Source organism: Astyanax mexicanus, chromosome 9 (assembly GCF_023375975.1).
Source record: "Astyanax mexicanus isolate ESR-SI-001 chromosome 9, AstMex3_surface, whole genome shotgun sequence".
NCBI lineage: Eukaryota > Metazoa > Chordata > Actinopteri > Characiformes > Acestrorhamphidae > Astyanax > Astyanax mexicanus.
Genome location: NC_064416.1, coordinates 19,624,964 through 19,638,663, shown reverse-complemented (window position 1 = coordinate 19,638,663; position 13,700 = coordinate 19,624,964). Strand labels below are relative to the sequence as shown.

General features: G+C 38.2%; 1 protein-coding gene across 1 annotated transcript in view; it reads left to right on the top strand.

Moving 5' to 3' along the window:
• The window catches only part of cdh13 (cadherin 13, H-cadherin (heart)), a 589,258-nt gene that overhangs the window by 558,957 nt on the left and 16,601 nt on the right, over window positions 1-13,700 (top strand). Inside the window, exons 12-13 of the mRNA XM_022679628.2 lie at window positions 9,523-9,756; window positions 12,347-12,565. Of these exons, the coding sequence (XP_022535349.2) occupies window positions 9,523-9,756; window positions 12,347-12,565 (453 nt within the window). The remainder of the gene's footprint in view (window positions 1-9,522; window positions 9,757-12,346; window positions 12,566-13,700) is intronic.

The window sequence follows — 13,700 nt, the reverse complement described above, 5'->3', positions numbered from 1 at the left end:
CAGTTGTATACAAACACTTGGATTAGTCTGGATAAATTGCACATATGTACTGTTAATTGTCTAATTTAAAACAATAAACAAAGCTACAAATCATCTAAAGGACATCTTAATATCTTAATAAAATGTCAACTGATTAGAAAAAGGCCTATTTTAGCGATCTTTAGGCAATGTGTCACCTGTGCTCTGTGCAGCTTGATATAGGGTGTGTCAGTGTGTCTATGCTATCATAATGACGGGGAAAGCACACCTTACATGGCATGTACAAATTCACTTAATTAATCAAGGGGGTGTTTTGGGCGTAACATGAAATAAACCAATCCGTGTGTCACTTGCCATTCTCTTTAAAAGCCAGATGTGCTCTGACAGTTTTGGCAGATTGCTATTTCTATGTTGCAGATAGCTGTACATGTTAAAATTTAACAGGGTGTTGGGTAACAATGAGCATTGTGGCACACCTTACACAATCCATAAGATAGGACCCAAAGTATTTTTTTTAGTTAAGTCAGAATATGACTGTTAAAAGTCAAATTGGTTAGTTCTGCATATCAGTTTTGTCAACAATACATTTTAAACTGATCTAATAAGCACAGTTCCTGGAGCTAACACCTTATGTGGATGGTCCATAGTAGATTGTAGAACATTAAACTAAATGTCTATTAAATGCAGCTGAACCTTAAGATGAATGCTAATGTTTTTTTATTAAATGTAACAATACAACTAACCCAAACCATCATTTTAACCTGTTAGGGTTGAGTTTTGGGTTAGGTTTAGGCTTTAAGTTATGTTTAGAGTTAGAGGAAGATTTTAGGGTTGATTTAAAGTAAAATAGCTCAGTTGGATTTAATAGATATTCAGTTTGATTCGGATAGCTGAATGTTAGCTGGGTTAGGAAGTACAATCAATTTAATTTAGTATTAGTCTTTTTACAAACTCTGTTTTCCATCTGAAAGATACGAGCTGCACAGGGCTAGGATAGTAATATTAGCTTAGGTAACTTAGCCTTAGCATCTTGAGTAGCAATGCTGCGGTAATCCAAGACTAAAATAGCACTGTTAAAGTACATTAATGACTAAAATACTACTTGTAAAGTGGTGAAAACCTGCAGTAAAACTATTAAATATTTGTTTTTTGCAGTGCATCCATAATTCATACATGTATTAATATGCCTTACTGTACAGTATATGGGCTGGATGATTTTAGATGGTAGATTACTGTTAATCTGCTGCTGCACAGAGAACAGTTCACCACTCACTAATAACAATAATACCTGACCAACATCACACCCTGTAATCAGAAACTAACCAATATAGAATGTGAAAGTTGTTTAACAAATATGGATAACAGATATGCTGTAATTGTACATCTCTGTAAGTGGGTGGACTTAATAAAGTGGCTTGTAAATATAAGTGCATAAGTGATGTAAGTGCTTCTAATAACATGGATAGTGAGTGAATATATATTTATGTATATTTATGCAAATGCAAAGCGGTACTCTGTGGAATGTAAATGCTATATGTAAAACAGAACAGTATAGGTTCTGCTAAGCTGGAGGTTCTCGCTATTTTAATGCCTTTAGGATAAAATCTTTTCAGGAATATACCCTTTCTGAGATGATTGCTAATGCATTATCAGGAGGTGTGTCTTGTAAGATCAGCGTGTCTCTAACTATAGCACGAGGCTTAGCTGTGATTGGGTGATTAGGTTACAGAGTGTGCTTTATGGAGGCCATGTGAAGATGAACTAGTCCAATTTACTGCAATCAAGAACAGTGGTCTCTAGTTTGTGAAGAAGCGGGAAAGATTAGCCGTGTCTGTCTCACATGTCTGCTCAAGCTTTCACCACTCACTGCTGGAGAAGCAGCTTCTATTGTGCTCCTCAGAAAATACAGCTAATTAAGACCACTTGTCTGGATAAATCTGAAAATTTCATCTCAATTTTGTGTTTTGTCGAGCTCTTACACTGCCTATGGAGTGTTACCTGCTACTTTCTTAGTAAAAAAAACGTGTGAAAAAACAGTGGACACAATGCAATGAACTGATTCAGTTTTCTTCTTTCTTTCTTCTCCACCCATTCTCTGTTGAGGAAAAGTCAAGGCTGTAGACATGCTAGTCCAGTACCTGTACCTTCTTTTTCCACAGCCATGCCTTCGTAATGTGTGCAGCATGTGGTTGTACAGGGGCTGGACAATGAAACTGAAACATCTGGTTTTAGACCACAATAATTTATTGTGGCGACGGACAGTTCTGGTGGAAACAGGAGAATTGAGTTGCACATTGAATTCTGCCGTGATTTGGGCAGCCGTGGGTTTATGTTTTTTGGATACAATCTGGGTTAGCACCCGAAAAACCCTTTCAGACAGCTTCCTCTTGCGTCCACAGTTAATCCTGTTGGATGTGGTTGGTCCATCTTGGTGGTGTGCACCAACAATTTGTCCTCTTTTGAACTTTGTACATTGTCTTATTGGAAAATGCATTGATGTTGGGAAACAAAACAGCATCTCTAAGCAAAGTGTAAGTGTGTAAGGGGAGGTCTTATAAAGACAGATGGAATCTGATCTGGTGATTGGTTGAGAAATGATTGACGTGCATTTGAGTCTCCTGGTAGAACTTTCTTGGCATGGTGTGCTTCACTGTTAAGCTCAGTAGCTATGGCTATCTGCTCCGTTTGTCTTCCTAATGGGTTGTTTTTTTGTTTTGTTTTTTTGTCCGTGGCCCTGCACAGCAAGAGCATTTATTTGCCTGAATTATTTTCCAGTCCTGCCACAGATTAGTTTTGTTGCTCTGCTGAGCATGAGTGGCTGCATATTCCTATTGTGCGATAATTCAGTGGGTAAATACAGAAAAAAGGACATTTTCGAATTTTTATTTAATCTGAACTAAATCACCATTTAAAAAAAAAAAAAAAAAAAGAAAGTCTTGAGGGTCAGAGAAAATCCATGCAAATACGCGTCCCGCCGTGTGTCGCATTAAGGTGGCACTAATCACTAAGCAACATATTTACACATTGCTGCTGGCATGTTGTTCATTTTAGGGGAAGAGGAGGCATTTTTTTCTCAGCTTTTTTTTTTAACACAGAGTTTTTTAATTAAAAATGTGGCGTGGATTGGAAATCACAGTGAATACAAAAGTAGACCATCTCTTTTGAGAGGCGTGCTGGTGTGCGGGCAAGAGATGGGTGTATTAAACATGCATTTGGAGAAGCGTGTGTGTGTGTGTGTGTGTGTGTGTGTGAGAGTGTGTGTTTGCTTGCATCTCAGCCTCGTGTTCATTTTCCATCTGTTGCTTGTTTTTGTTTAAAACACAATCAGCAGCTGTTGGCCCTGCTGTGTACCTGGCCTCCTAATGAGCTACTGCTGCATCTCCCAGTCTTGACACTTGGCTTTCACCTCCAGCGTTACCAACAGCAATTGCTGGCTGCTCCAGCCTCCCCTCAGGACCGCCGCTCTTAACCCCGCAGCAGCCGCTGTGATCTTGGATGTCACTTTTGTTTAGGAACTGTTTATTCTCAGTTGTGTTGTGAAGGTGCTTGGAGATGATGTTCTGTACCTGACCACTTCTAATAGTGACTCCTTATGAGTCTCAGGATTTTTAATGAATTCATGTGTTGGTAACACTTTTATTTGTAACACTTTCTGTGAATGTCATCTCTATAAGACTCTATAAACATACTCATAACACGTTATAATGCGTTTATGTTATACATCAATACCAAGAAACTCAGTCCCAGCTTGTAGACTGTATTATGACTAAAAAAAGCTTCCAACTTATAAACACACCCTATATAATAATCATGTAAATATATTTTTAACCACTCATAAATTATTCTTGTTTTGAATATTTTATTAATTATAGTCAATTATAATGTATTATAACAGATCTTTGTTTGCTCCAAGTAAAGTGCCAGACTTTCATTGTGGGACTAGATTATTAACGATAGAGATATACTATTTTAACATACTGTATATATTATAAGCACAGCTTAATAAAATAATAATATTCATAACCATGTTTACAATGCCTTATGAATGCATTGTAATATGTTATGAATGTGGTTATAGAGTCCAACAGAGATGACATTCATAGAAAGTGTTACCCATGTGTCCTGCATTAGAGCTGAAATATGAACATTACACTGTAATGGATAGTGATAATTGGCTAATGGTCTCAAAATACAAGAGTACAGGGAAAATAGTCTGTGCTGCATTTATGATGTAATAATTTAGCATTTTCACAAGATACTGCTGCATCCACTATTATTTCTAATAGACGTTCAGACTCTTTAGACTGAACTGTGGAGTTCTGCATCAGCACTCTCTCCTCCTTCTCCTAATTTAAGAACATTCAAAAAACAAATCTGTCTTTCAGATAGAAACTGCAGATATATCTACTAGGGATGTGCTGATCACATTTCGAGTTGTTCCTTAAGGTTTTTGTTTATTATTATTATTATTAACTTTCAATTATTATTAAAACAATAGTTAAAAATCCAGCATCTCTATCATAAAACAAACAAGTACTACATAGCCATATACAATAAATGATTTCCATTTCATTTTGCATCTTAAATAAATTTACAAAAACAAATGTCACACAACAGTTCTGTGATTAATCATAATTAAGACCATGATTATTATTTTTTTTAATGCTGGTGGTTTATTGTATTTTTGGGATACAGTAAAAATAGTGTAGTGGTTTTTTTTTATGTCTGGCAAACTAGATTTAGAAATGGTCTTTTTATATTATCATAATATTTCAGGGTAGTTTTAATGCTTTTTAAATTAGAATTTAGTAATGTGTCGTGTTACTGAGTTTAACTGAGAGCTTTAATAGAGGACATAAATGCTAGTGTAGCTCCATATTCATGGAAAGAGGAAAGTGTAAGTGTATGTGTGTGTATTGTGTGAGAGAGAGAGCAGGTGAATGAGAGAGAGTCTTCAGCACAGTGACTGTATCAACATTTTGGAGGAAAATGAAGCGTGGATGAAAGTAGCGGATGGCTTGATGGGAACTTTGATAGATTAGTGTCCGCGTTAACCGGCCATGCCGATCAACAGTGAGAATGGATACAAACACACTCACAACAGAAAAACATGAACGTATTGTCTCCTGCCAAATTGAGTGCATCAATATGTACAGGCATTCCCAATGTGTATGTACAGCAGTCTATAGCAAATGTGTGGAGTAAAGGATTTTGGATTGTTTTTAGCATGCTCAATAACGTCAACCTGCACATAGTTAACACAGCAATTAAGATTGTAGATGTTATTGTAGATTATATATATATTTTGTGTTCAATTTTGTAGTACAGCTCTCACACTCTCTCATACTGGTCACTTAAAAAAAGTTCCAACATGGCACCTCATGGCAAAGAACTCTCTGAGGGTCTTAAAAGACGAATTGTTGCGCTACAAGAAGATTGCTAACACCCTGAAACTGAGGAACTTTTACTTAGGGGTGTACTCACTTTTGTTGCCGGTGCTTTAGACCTTATATATATATCTCGCACACCCCTCTTTACAACATGGATGTATCCCTGATGGATACATTTGCCTCCGTCAAGAAGTGGGATTTACATACTGCATATCTACATAGTATTATGCATCAGATGAACAGTCAGCTGTTGAAGTTGATGTGTTGTAGATAGAGTTGCAACGAAATTTACTGCCATCAGTTTCCTCATTATAGTTCTCTTTCTTCCTGACTGATCCGCCTCTACCTTGCAGCTGGAGGAAGTCAGATGTGTCAGCTCTGCAGAAGTGCAAATGATTGTATCTCACGCTGTTAATTTGCTAATGTGTGAGGTTCGGTTGTAAATATCTGACTGTGCAGTGTTGTGTTGGGACTCTGTGCTCACTTTACGTTTGAAGAGAAGAATGTTTTGGTGTGCGTGAGTAAACGTCAGCACGTCTGACACGTTACTGAACGCTCTACGTGCAGTTTCCTGATCTTCTGAGTCTTTCTGAGCCTGAGTGAGGGAGTGTCAGGTTCTTAGAATAGCTCATGAGCAGAAAATCAATGAAACATGGCAACGCGGGCTGTGTCGCTACTCCACCAACTCCACGTTTTCAGTGACACCGCATCAGCGCCCCGGAGATGAATCTGATTTCTGCTGCTGGATTGACGTTCGCGGCGCCGGCGGTTTGACAACCTGCCCTCCCTCTCCTCTCGCGGCCCCTCGTGATCCAGGCAGAGCGAGGAGAAAAACCATTGTGCAATTATTAATCTTGTCATCTGATGTTAATTGCCAGTGGCCCCTGGGGCTGTTTGTAACTCTGTGGCTTTTTTCAATAGCTACTAATCTGGCAAAAGCGACACATTTCAGGAAAGTGAATATTTCTGCTTTTTAACCAGCGGCTGTGTTTAATAACAGTACCGTCTGATGCGGGGAGGGCGTCCTGCGCCGGGAACACTGCCTCTTTTAGGCATGATCCAGATGATTCATGTTTCGCCGGGTTTGAAATGACACGTTGTTTGTTTTCTGCACTTTTCTATTAAGCCGACGTGAAGGCGGGTGTTAAGAGAGGGGAATGATGAAATAAGCTTTTGAAAGTCAAGATTTATTCATTTAAAAAAAGAGAGACGTTTGATCTTTCTTTCAGCAGGGTTCACAGTGCCAAAGCACATTCTTTTTATTTATTTATTTACTTACAGTCAGGGGAAAAATTAGGACATTTCACAAAAAAAAAAAAAAAAAAACATTTTAAAGTCTTTGTTGGTAAGTTTAAACAAGTGGAAACTTGATCTTAATTTGAACAATATTGAGAAGACGACATACAGTGAACACCCCTCACATTTCTGCAGATATTTGAGTATATCTTTTCTGGGGACAACACTGACAAAATACCAGTGTAAATGTATTATTCCCTCAAAATAACTTAATATATACAGCCATTAATGCCCAAACCACCAGCAACAAATGAGTACACTCCTAAGAGACCCCCCCCCCCTCCCTAAATGTCCAAATTGAGCACTGCTAGGCATTTTCCCTCCAAAATGTCATGAGACTCGTTAGTGTTACTAGGTCTCAGGTATGCATAGGGAGCAGGTGGGTTCAATTTTGTAGTACAGCTCTCACACTCTCTCATACTGGTCACTTAAAAAAAAGTTCCAACATGGCACCTCATGGCAAAGAACTCTCTGAGGGTCTTAAGACAAATTGTTGCGCTACAAGAAGATTGCTAACACCCTGAAACTGAGGAACTTTCACTTAGGGGTGTACTCACTTTTGTTGCCGATGGTTTAGACATTAATGGCTGTATATTGAGTTATTCTGAGGGAAGAATAAATGTATACTGTTATCTAAGCTGCACATACACTATTAATTCAATGCAGTTTTCTATAAAAAAAAAGTTGAAACACTAACAATTGTTACTTTTTAAAGTGTCTACAATTACAATTGGGTGCAATATTTCTGCTGTAAATGATTAGAAAATGCTTACAGAGGTTGTTGGAGGAGCCTGTCTTAGTAAAAGAATCAGACTCAGATTTAGTGTGGCTCTCCTATGATTGTTGAAGTAAATCACCATGGCCTGGACTACAAGAATCTTGTAGCTGCAGATGAGTCTGGGAAGAGATGAAAAAGGTCTCAAAACAATAAATCAGCAAATCGACAAATTGCAATGCATTGCAATTCACAAGTGGAGAACCTTTAAAACTGCCAATGATTAGGGTCTGGCTGCCCTAGGTTTCTTTTGCTACATTTGATGTTAAAGCTGTGAAAACAACAGAGTCTGAGACCATATATCCAAAAGCTAAAGGCTTTAGCTGGAATAGACCATGCCACATGACAATGACCCAAAACATTAGAGTAAATCAACCAAACGTTGAAAAAATATCAAAGCCTGGATCTTAGTCCTATTGAGAAAGTTTTGAAAGATTTAATAAGGGATAGGCATAATTTTTTTTATTCTTAAAAATGCTTAAACATTACACAGCTGAAAGGATTTTTCATGCCAAAGTGGGGGAAAAAACATTATTTATTTAAAAAAAAAAAAAAAAAAAAAAAATCACATTGATAATATAAAATATATTACTAGTGCTTCAGTCCTAATGCAGGTTTTATAAAAAAAATAAATAAATAAAAATAAAAAAAAAGAAGAAAAAGTATCTCACTGCCAGTTATTAAGCATTTACTGTGTGTTTTATACATGACCCTGCTTTGCCCTTTCAGCCGCGGTCCCTGGCCGAACAGAGTACTTAACCTTCCTCATTTCACAATAGCACAGTCAGGCAGCATGGGAGGCCGGTACTCTGAGCCCAGCTATAAATGTTAAGCACTTTTCTCCTGTGTATTTTAAAGCAGAGAAATTGATTTAAGCTGTAAAGAAGCCAGGACTACATGGGCAGACTCTATTTAGGCCAATGTTGCTAAACAGCAGGAACGAAGAGAAGAGAAAAAAGGAAACATATGCTTTGTTAAGACCTTCTTTCTCAATTGGTATTACACAATTGAGTTCAAGGTGGCCTGATTGCCTTGTTCGCTGTAGCTCGCTACGAAGTTGTGGCAGCTTCTTTGTCAAGCTACAGATTCAGCTTTATTGTGAGAGTTGGCAGCTTTTGTGGAGCTCTTTTCACTAGCGCTTCGTGTCATCACTTAAGGCATGGCCATGCTAAAAGTAGACAGGAGGGGTTTTGTTGTCATTAAGTGTTCTTATTACTGGAGAATGCACAGCAGCACAGTTATTAGCTCTTGGATGTGTGGAGCTTTCATTTTGCTCTAGATTGGACCTTGTGTCTTCGAAATGGCAACTTCACACAAAAAGAAAAGTACAATCTGTTTAATTTTTAATGGAAGGTGGATTAAGGTCATAGGTGTTAGATGAATCAGATATACTCACAGATTAAAACAAATAATTAGGTTTGATCACAAGCAGCTTAAACATACAATGAGGAACAAAGCTAGAGCAAATAAACAAAATAATAAAAAAAAAAAAAAAAATTTGTAAATAGCCAGTGATCAGTAACAGACAGGCAAAACACAGGATATAATGTTTGGTATGCAATGGAAAGGTTGGCAATAATTCGCAAAGAGTGAGTGCAAACAGACAGGTATGCACAGGTTTAATGACTAACAGTCTCTGATTGGTTAGCAGTGGACACATGGCAGACAGTTATGAGAGTAGTGGTTTGTGGGAAATTAGTCTGTAAAGTTTGTAGGGGCAGATTGGAGTCCTTAGAGCTTAGAGAACAATTTCTATTAATCGTTCTATCAATTCAATTCCTTATAAAATGTAGTGAAATGTAAATTCATATTCATATTGTTATGTTAAAAAAAAAAAAAAGACAAAACTGGACAAGGCTTTTGCATGACTGCTGAAAGGAAGATTCTTGGTAAAAATCTGAAACTATGCAATACCCTATAGTCAACAATAATTTTCAAATTTGCTTCAAATATAGAGGTGTTTTAAAGTATGCCAGTCATTCTGGACCTAGTAGGGTTAAAGATGCATATGGCAATCATCCTAAGCCATCTGCAGACCACACGTTTGCTCAATTAGCTTATAATCTGGTCTCTCCCTCACAGGTAACCCCCCTGCCACGGGCACAGGAACTCTAATCATCACCCTGCAGGACGAAAATGACAACGCGCCCTATGTGGTCCCCTCTGTGGCTCGTATGTGCGAGGACGCCAAGGAGGTGAACGTGGCAGTCATCGGAGCCCGAGACAAAGACATCCACCCCAACACAGACCCCTTCAAAATCGAGCTGGGGAAACAGCTAGGCCTGGAGAAGACGTGGAAAATCTCCCGGATCAACAGTGAGTCGCCTCTGCACGCATTCTCACAGCACTGACGGGGTTCGGCTTAAATTACCACAGGATCCAAAGTGTCAGAGAGCAGTAAGTGAGGAGCTGGAGTCAGATGAGCTAGAGGGCTTTGAACTATGAAGGATCTGTGAGATCAGAGTCAGAACGGGTAAAGAAAGGCCTGAATAGGAAAGTCTCGAGTGTGTTTGGGCTCGAAAAAATACAAATTTGCTTCTCATGCATCCTGACAGTGGATAAGCCTATCTGTCAGGAAAAAGGACAGCATTAGACACAGTAGACAGTAAACAGAACCCTGCAAAGTAATTCCACCGAAAGTGCTGCTAATCCTCACTTTTTTGTTTGCTGATTCTTAAGCTGTTCCTGAATTTTCTCTCGTCTGAATCTTAGAACCAATCTTGAATGCTGTCGATGTGTGAGGCTTTGAGGCTTTACGTGTTCGCTTTTAAACTTATAATAAAAGATATTGTGAGATAAAGGGAGAGAGAGAGAGGCTGAAAGAGATGGATAGACGGAGGGAGAAAGAGAGGTGATGATTCAGGGTTGGGTGGCTTCTGGCTTGAGTCTGACTGACATAGGGTAAATCCTGAGCTCAGACATTTGCTTTGAGTGACAGCAAGGAAATGGGGCAGGAAACAAGCTGTTGAGTTGGAGTTAGTGAAGTGTTTGTACGCAGAAATATACTCCATTGTCAGTATATTGGGTATTTATATCATGTTGTACATTCGCTTTATGGCAATTTTATTAAAAACCTTTTTTTTTTTTAGCATTATAAGGCACACTTAAAAGTATTTAATTTTCCACAAAATTATCAGTGCACCTTTTAATCTGGTGTGCCTTATGTATGAATTTTACCAGTCAGGATGTAAGGAGCAGTAAAGCTACTGTATACAGCGTTATACAGGCCAGCATTACTGGAGCAGCATTAGCGTTAGCTTTAACCGTTGTTAAATTAAAGCTGTTAATTAGCACTAGCTCTTTTGCTGTGTTAAAACAAGCTACGTAGGATGAACCGCTAGCTAAGATTGCCCTGGCTTACCTGAACACTCAGGGTTTCTCAGTGTTGCGCTGTCGGATGGCATTAGCTGTTAACCGCAGATAGCTTTAGTGGAAATCTGAAAATCTAAGCTTACTGTAAATAAATGAAAGCGCTTTACTCACCTAAATAAACAATTTTCAGGAGAGAAATCTGTGTAGATTAACATCCAGTGCTTTTTTTCTTTTAAAATATATATATATATATATATATATATATATATATATATATATATATATATATATATATATATATATATATATATATAATTTTTTTTTTTTTTTTTTTTTTTTTTTTTTTTTTTTTTAAAGAACTACTGTTTTGTTTACTTAGCTTAGCTTTAAAGGTCTCGCCACCCAGCGGCGAGACCTGCTGATTTACAAGGAAAACATTTTGACACCCCTGTGCCTTCCTAGTGTCGCATAATGCACCTTATAATGCATCTTATGTATGAAAATAGACCAGAAAATAGACATTTATTGATACTGCGCCTTATAGTAAAAAAATATGCTACAAAAATAGGTTCACTTTGGACTGTTACTTAACTTCATTAGACTGATTATTAATTCTGACTGTCACCCATTTGTTTCTGTACAAACACCCACTTCTCTACCCAGCTATAGAACCGTGGCTATATACATATCCACAACATACTTCCTTATCCTCATTTGCCATGTTCTTCAGTAGTCAGGACCACACAGACCAGATCAAGATGTGCATGTTGCATTGTGTTTTTGTACAGGTAGATTAGACAGAGCAGTGCTGCTGGAGTTTTTAAACACTGTCCACTACTCACTGTCTACTCTTAGACATTCCTTCCCAGCATCTACTCCACCTTGTAGAAGTAATGAGACAGGGAACGCATCTCTACCCCTTCATCAGAAGTTACATGAGGTTACATATGTCTAAATGGTGGACCATTCTTAGTCCTGCAGTGGCACTGAGGTGTTTAAAAAATCCAGCAGCACTGCTGCACCAGCTCAAAACCCAATAACACACCAATAACACACCAAGTCAGTGTATAGAATAACCCAACTAATACCTGCTAAAAACTGTGGTCAGAAAAGTAAAGGGAATCCTTACACTGCACATTTTAGTGGTTTTCTGCTCTAACACACTATGTTCAACTCAAGAACAGGTTGTTATTTAGTTTAGTGGCTAGATCATGCACTATAATGTGCAGATCCTCAAGTCCTCCAAGACCAGGAATGGAAATGACTAAGCTAGAGGATGACTAGCACAAATTATGCATAGAACAAAAAGAGCTATAGGCTCAAACTGTGTTTCTACAAGGCTTTGCCAAGAAGGTGTCCAATTAAGGGTCCAGAAAAATAGCATAATATTTAAGCTCCCAGCAAAACAGTTATGCCAGACACATTTCTGCTAGAACAACATAGACTAACATCATCCTCTTCCATGTTTGTATCACTGCACACTGCTGGGTTGAGATCATGGACAGTAAATAAGTAGCTTGATACACTATGTGTCTATTGTGGAGGATAATGCTATTCTAAGTTTATCAACCTAATCTCTGTGCTTCTTCTACAGACACACACTCGCAAATCATGCTGCTGCACAGTCTGCAAAGGGCCAACTATAATGTTCCACTGGTGTTGACCGACTCCGGCTTCCCTCCCCTCACCAACAACACGGAGCTGAAAGTTCAGGTGTGCACCTGTAAGAAGAACAGAATGGACTGCAACGGAGCCGTCACGCCTGTTACGGACCTGCTGCTGCTGCTCAGCTTGCTCACGCTCTCCATACTCTGTGAGTACCACCCAGATTTACAGTCTTTTGTAGATAAAGAGTAGTGACTTACTGACCTCACTGTTAAAGGGTAAAGGCAGGTCAACTTCATAATTTTTAAGTAACTATACTTTTAAGTTCTAAATATTTGGGTGTTTGCAACAGCCATTTCAGTTTGATATATCTAATAACTGATGGACACAGTAATATTTCAGGATTTAAATTAGGTTTATTGTACAGAAAATGTGCAATATGCATTAAACCAAAATTTGACCGGTGCAAAAGTATGGGCAACCTTATCATTTTATTGATTTGAATACTCGTACTTTTTACTGACTTACTGAAGCACAAAATTGGTTTGGTAACCTCATTGAGCTTTGAACTTCATAGCCAGGTGTGTCCAATAATGAGAAAAGGTATTTAAGGTGGCCTATTGCAAGTTGTTCTCCTATTTGAATCTTCTTTGAAGAGTGGCATCATGGGCTCATCAAAAAAACTCTCAAATGATCTAAAAACAAAGATTGTTCAACATAGTTGTTCAGGGGAAAAGCACAAAAGCACACCTCATGCGAATCTGTTTGTGGCGTGCTTGCAGAAATGGCTTCTTTCGCATCACTCTCCCATACAGCTTCTCCTTGTACAAAGTGCGCTGTATTGTTGACCGATGCACAGTGACACCATCTGCAGCAAGATGCTGCAGCTCTTTGGAGGTGGTCTGTGGATTGTCCTTGACTGTTCTCACTATTCTTCTTCTCTGCCTTTCTGATATTTTTCTTGGCCTGCCACTTCTGGGCTTAACAGGAACTGTCCCTGTTGTCTTCCATTTCCTTACTATGTTCCTCATAGTGGAAACTGACAGGTTAAATCTCAGACAACTTTTTGTATCCTTCCCCTGAACAACTATGTAACTAAAAAGTGAGAACATTTGACTAAACTAATTTGAGTTAACTAAAAAAAAAATGTTTTGTAATTATTTACTTGAGCTATTTAGTGTTGGCCTGCTACCCATTATAAAGAGCAGATTATTCTGAATGCTTTAAACTGGCTGAAAGGGAGTATTTGGGTTAAAGCAGTATTTATATTTAAATGGTTTTCTTTAGTGTAAAACCGCCCTTGTTGTAAATGCACCATGCCTGCACACACTCCCTTAATTTCT